At 39.6% G+C, this 2,056-nt stretch overlaps 1 protein-coding gene across 1 annotated transcript; it reads left to right on the top strand.

Annotated features, from left to right (window-relative positions):
• The first annotated feature begins 310 nt into the window (after positions 1-310).
• On the top strand, positions 311-673 carry LOC102491047 (porimin). Its single transcript, XM_014589316.2, has one exon. It carries the CDS (start codon positions 339-341, stop codon positions 666-668), a length of 330 nt encoding a protein of 109 aa, XP_014444802.2. The 5' UTR covers positions 311-338; the 3' UTR covers positions 669-673.
• The last annotated feature ends 1,383 nt before the right edge of the window (positions 674-2,056 follow it).

The following is a 2,056-nucleotide window of genomic DNA, read 5'->3' as shown; positions in this document are numbered from 1 at the left end:
AAGATGACTGCTGTGCCGCATCAGCTGATAATCATCCCTGCGTAGCAGAACTGCTTTCCTGAAACTGCATTCCCTGGAGACTCACCTACACTTGTGGATCTGCAGGAGACCCTCCCTTAATCCAACCCTGAGTGGAATTTATGCTCCCTATTGCCAAAAACTTTATGAGCTGATGGTTGGAACTCGTGGCCTCTCTCCCTTTACTTAAAATATCCAGCATGTGCCTTCCAGCCACAAAAATGAATCTTCCAAAAGCACTGTGAAGCCATCAACTTCAGTTTCCTTGGACTCAAACAATGTGACAAACAGCACTGCACCACCTGTGACAAACATCTAAAATGGCAACACCTGATGTCTCAACAAATGTGACTTCTACCTTAAAGTCTGTAACCAAAACCAGTGTTTCACAGAACACAACCCAAATGTCTACATCTACAGTGACCCCTGCCCACAATAGTTCAGTGACATCTGTTTCTTCATCAGTAACAGTCTCAACAACTATTCATTATAAAGAAAATAAAGAATCGAAATTTGATACTGGCAGCTTTGTTGGTGGTATTGTATTAACACTGGGAGTTTTATCCATTCTTTACATTGGATGCAAAATGTATTACTCAAGACGAGGCATTCGATACAGAACCATAGATGAACATGATGCTATCATTTAAGGAAATCCAGGGACCAAGGAAAGAAGATTGATGCAACCCTATAACTAATTTTGGTTTATTCTCTTGAAAACTGTATAAACAGGCCATGCACATAATGTACAATGTATTACATAAATATGAAAAAAAAGAGAGAAGTATCTTTGATCTTCAAGATTTAGATGTTAACATATCTAAAAAAAAAATGTATATTTAGGAGGTCAGCAGGTGGTGTGGTGGTAAAGGCACTGGACACCCACATGGCCGACCACAGTTTTAGTCTCAGACCTGGTGGCTTGCTTTCTCACGTTCCCTTTCTCTCTCTCTCAGTCTCTCTCTGATGAGTGCATGTGCCCTATAGCAAATTTAAAATAATAATAATGAAAATTAAATAAATAGTTATAAAAATGTACAGCTGGATTCTTGCTTTGCATTTCTGTCATGTGACTTATTTTTTTGTCCTTTAAATACTGTATCATGGAACTTATTTTGAGACAGAATGTAATGATTTTCTATGAACATTTTCTCTTTTATTGGTCAGATTTTTGCAATAGGGTGTGGGCCCTCGCCAGAGACACAGAGACAGAGAGAACAAAAGTGGGAATCATCCCCTGGGCCAGGGTAGCCATGCTGCAATCCCTTCTCTTCCATTCTCCTCTTGGGATTTTGGGCATGCACATGCATGTGCCTGGCATGAGTTTCAAGCTGCCGTCTTGGACTCTAACTGGGACTCTAACCACAGTTCACCGTGTGGGAGTCCAGCACCTTGCCCACTACACCACCTGCTGGTCCCTCTATACACATTTTCTAAATGTTCATAAGAGAGTATTGCTTCCATAAAGTCATTAAACTATTGAATCCATATCTTACTTCCCTTTAGGAATACTACTTGTAGACATTAAATAACGTTTCCTTTCTTTCTTCTTCCAGCCTAGAAGCCTAAGAGGATCAATCACTTGGCCATATATAAATTTTGTCATATTACCCGGATTATTACCTGCTCTGATCTAAAAATAGCATTTGGTAATTGTGAATTTTTAAGAAACCAAGACTCAGAAAAGAAATGTACTGATTATGGTAAGATAGGAGTAGGAAAGCTACTATGCTAGTTCATAACTTTGTAGATGTTAGCTGAAGTTTGTTAGTGATAAAAATTGAGTAAATGTGCATGTGTACATTTTTTTTAGGTTTTTGTCATAGGTTGCATGTGCCCTTTGGAGAGAGACAGAGACAAAGAGAGGGAAAGTAAGAAATCACTCCCCATGGTGGGGAATGGCCAAGCTACAGTCTCTTTTCATCTACTTCTCCATTCTCCTCTTGAGATTTTGGGTAAACATACACACACACACACACACACACAAACACATACACTTGGCATGATCTTCAAGCTGCCAGATCTGGGAGTCCACTGT

This window comes from Tupaia chinensis, unplaced genomic scaffold, assembly GCF_000334495.1.
Source record: "Tupaia chinensis unplaced genomic scaffold, TupChi_1.0 Scaffold000350_1, whole genome shotgun sequence".
NCBI lineage: Eukaryota > Metazoa > Chordata > Mammalia > Scandentia > Tupaiidae > Tupaia > Tupaia belangeri.
The sequence above is the reverse complement of the archived record's forward strand: the minus strand, read 5'-3'. Positions and strand labels throughout refer to the sequence as shown.

What these genes read in the sequence shown, in the direction of transcription:
- LOC102491047 (XM_014589316.2), top strand. Translation starts at nt 339, where the DNA reads ATGGCAACACCTGATGTCTCAACAAATGTGACTTCTACCTTAAAGTCT.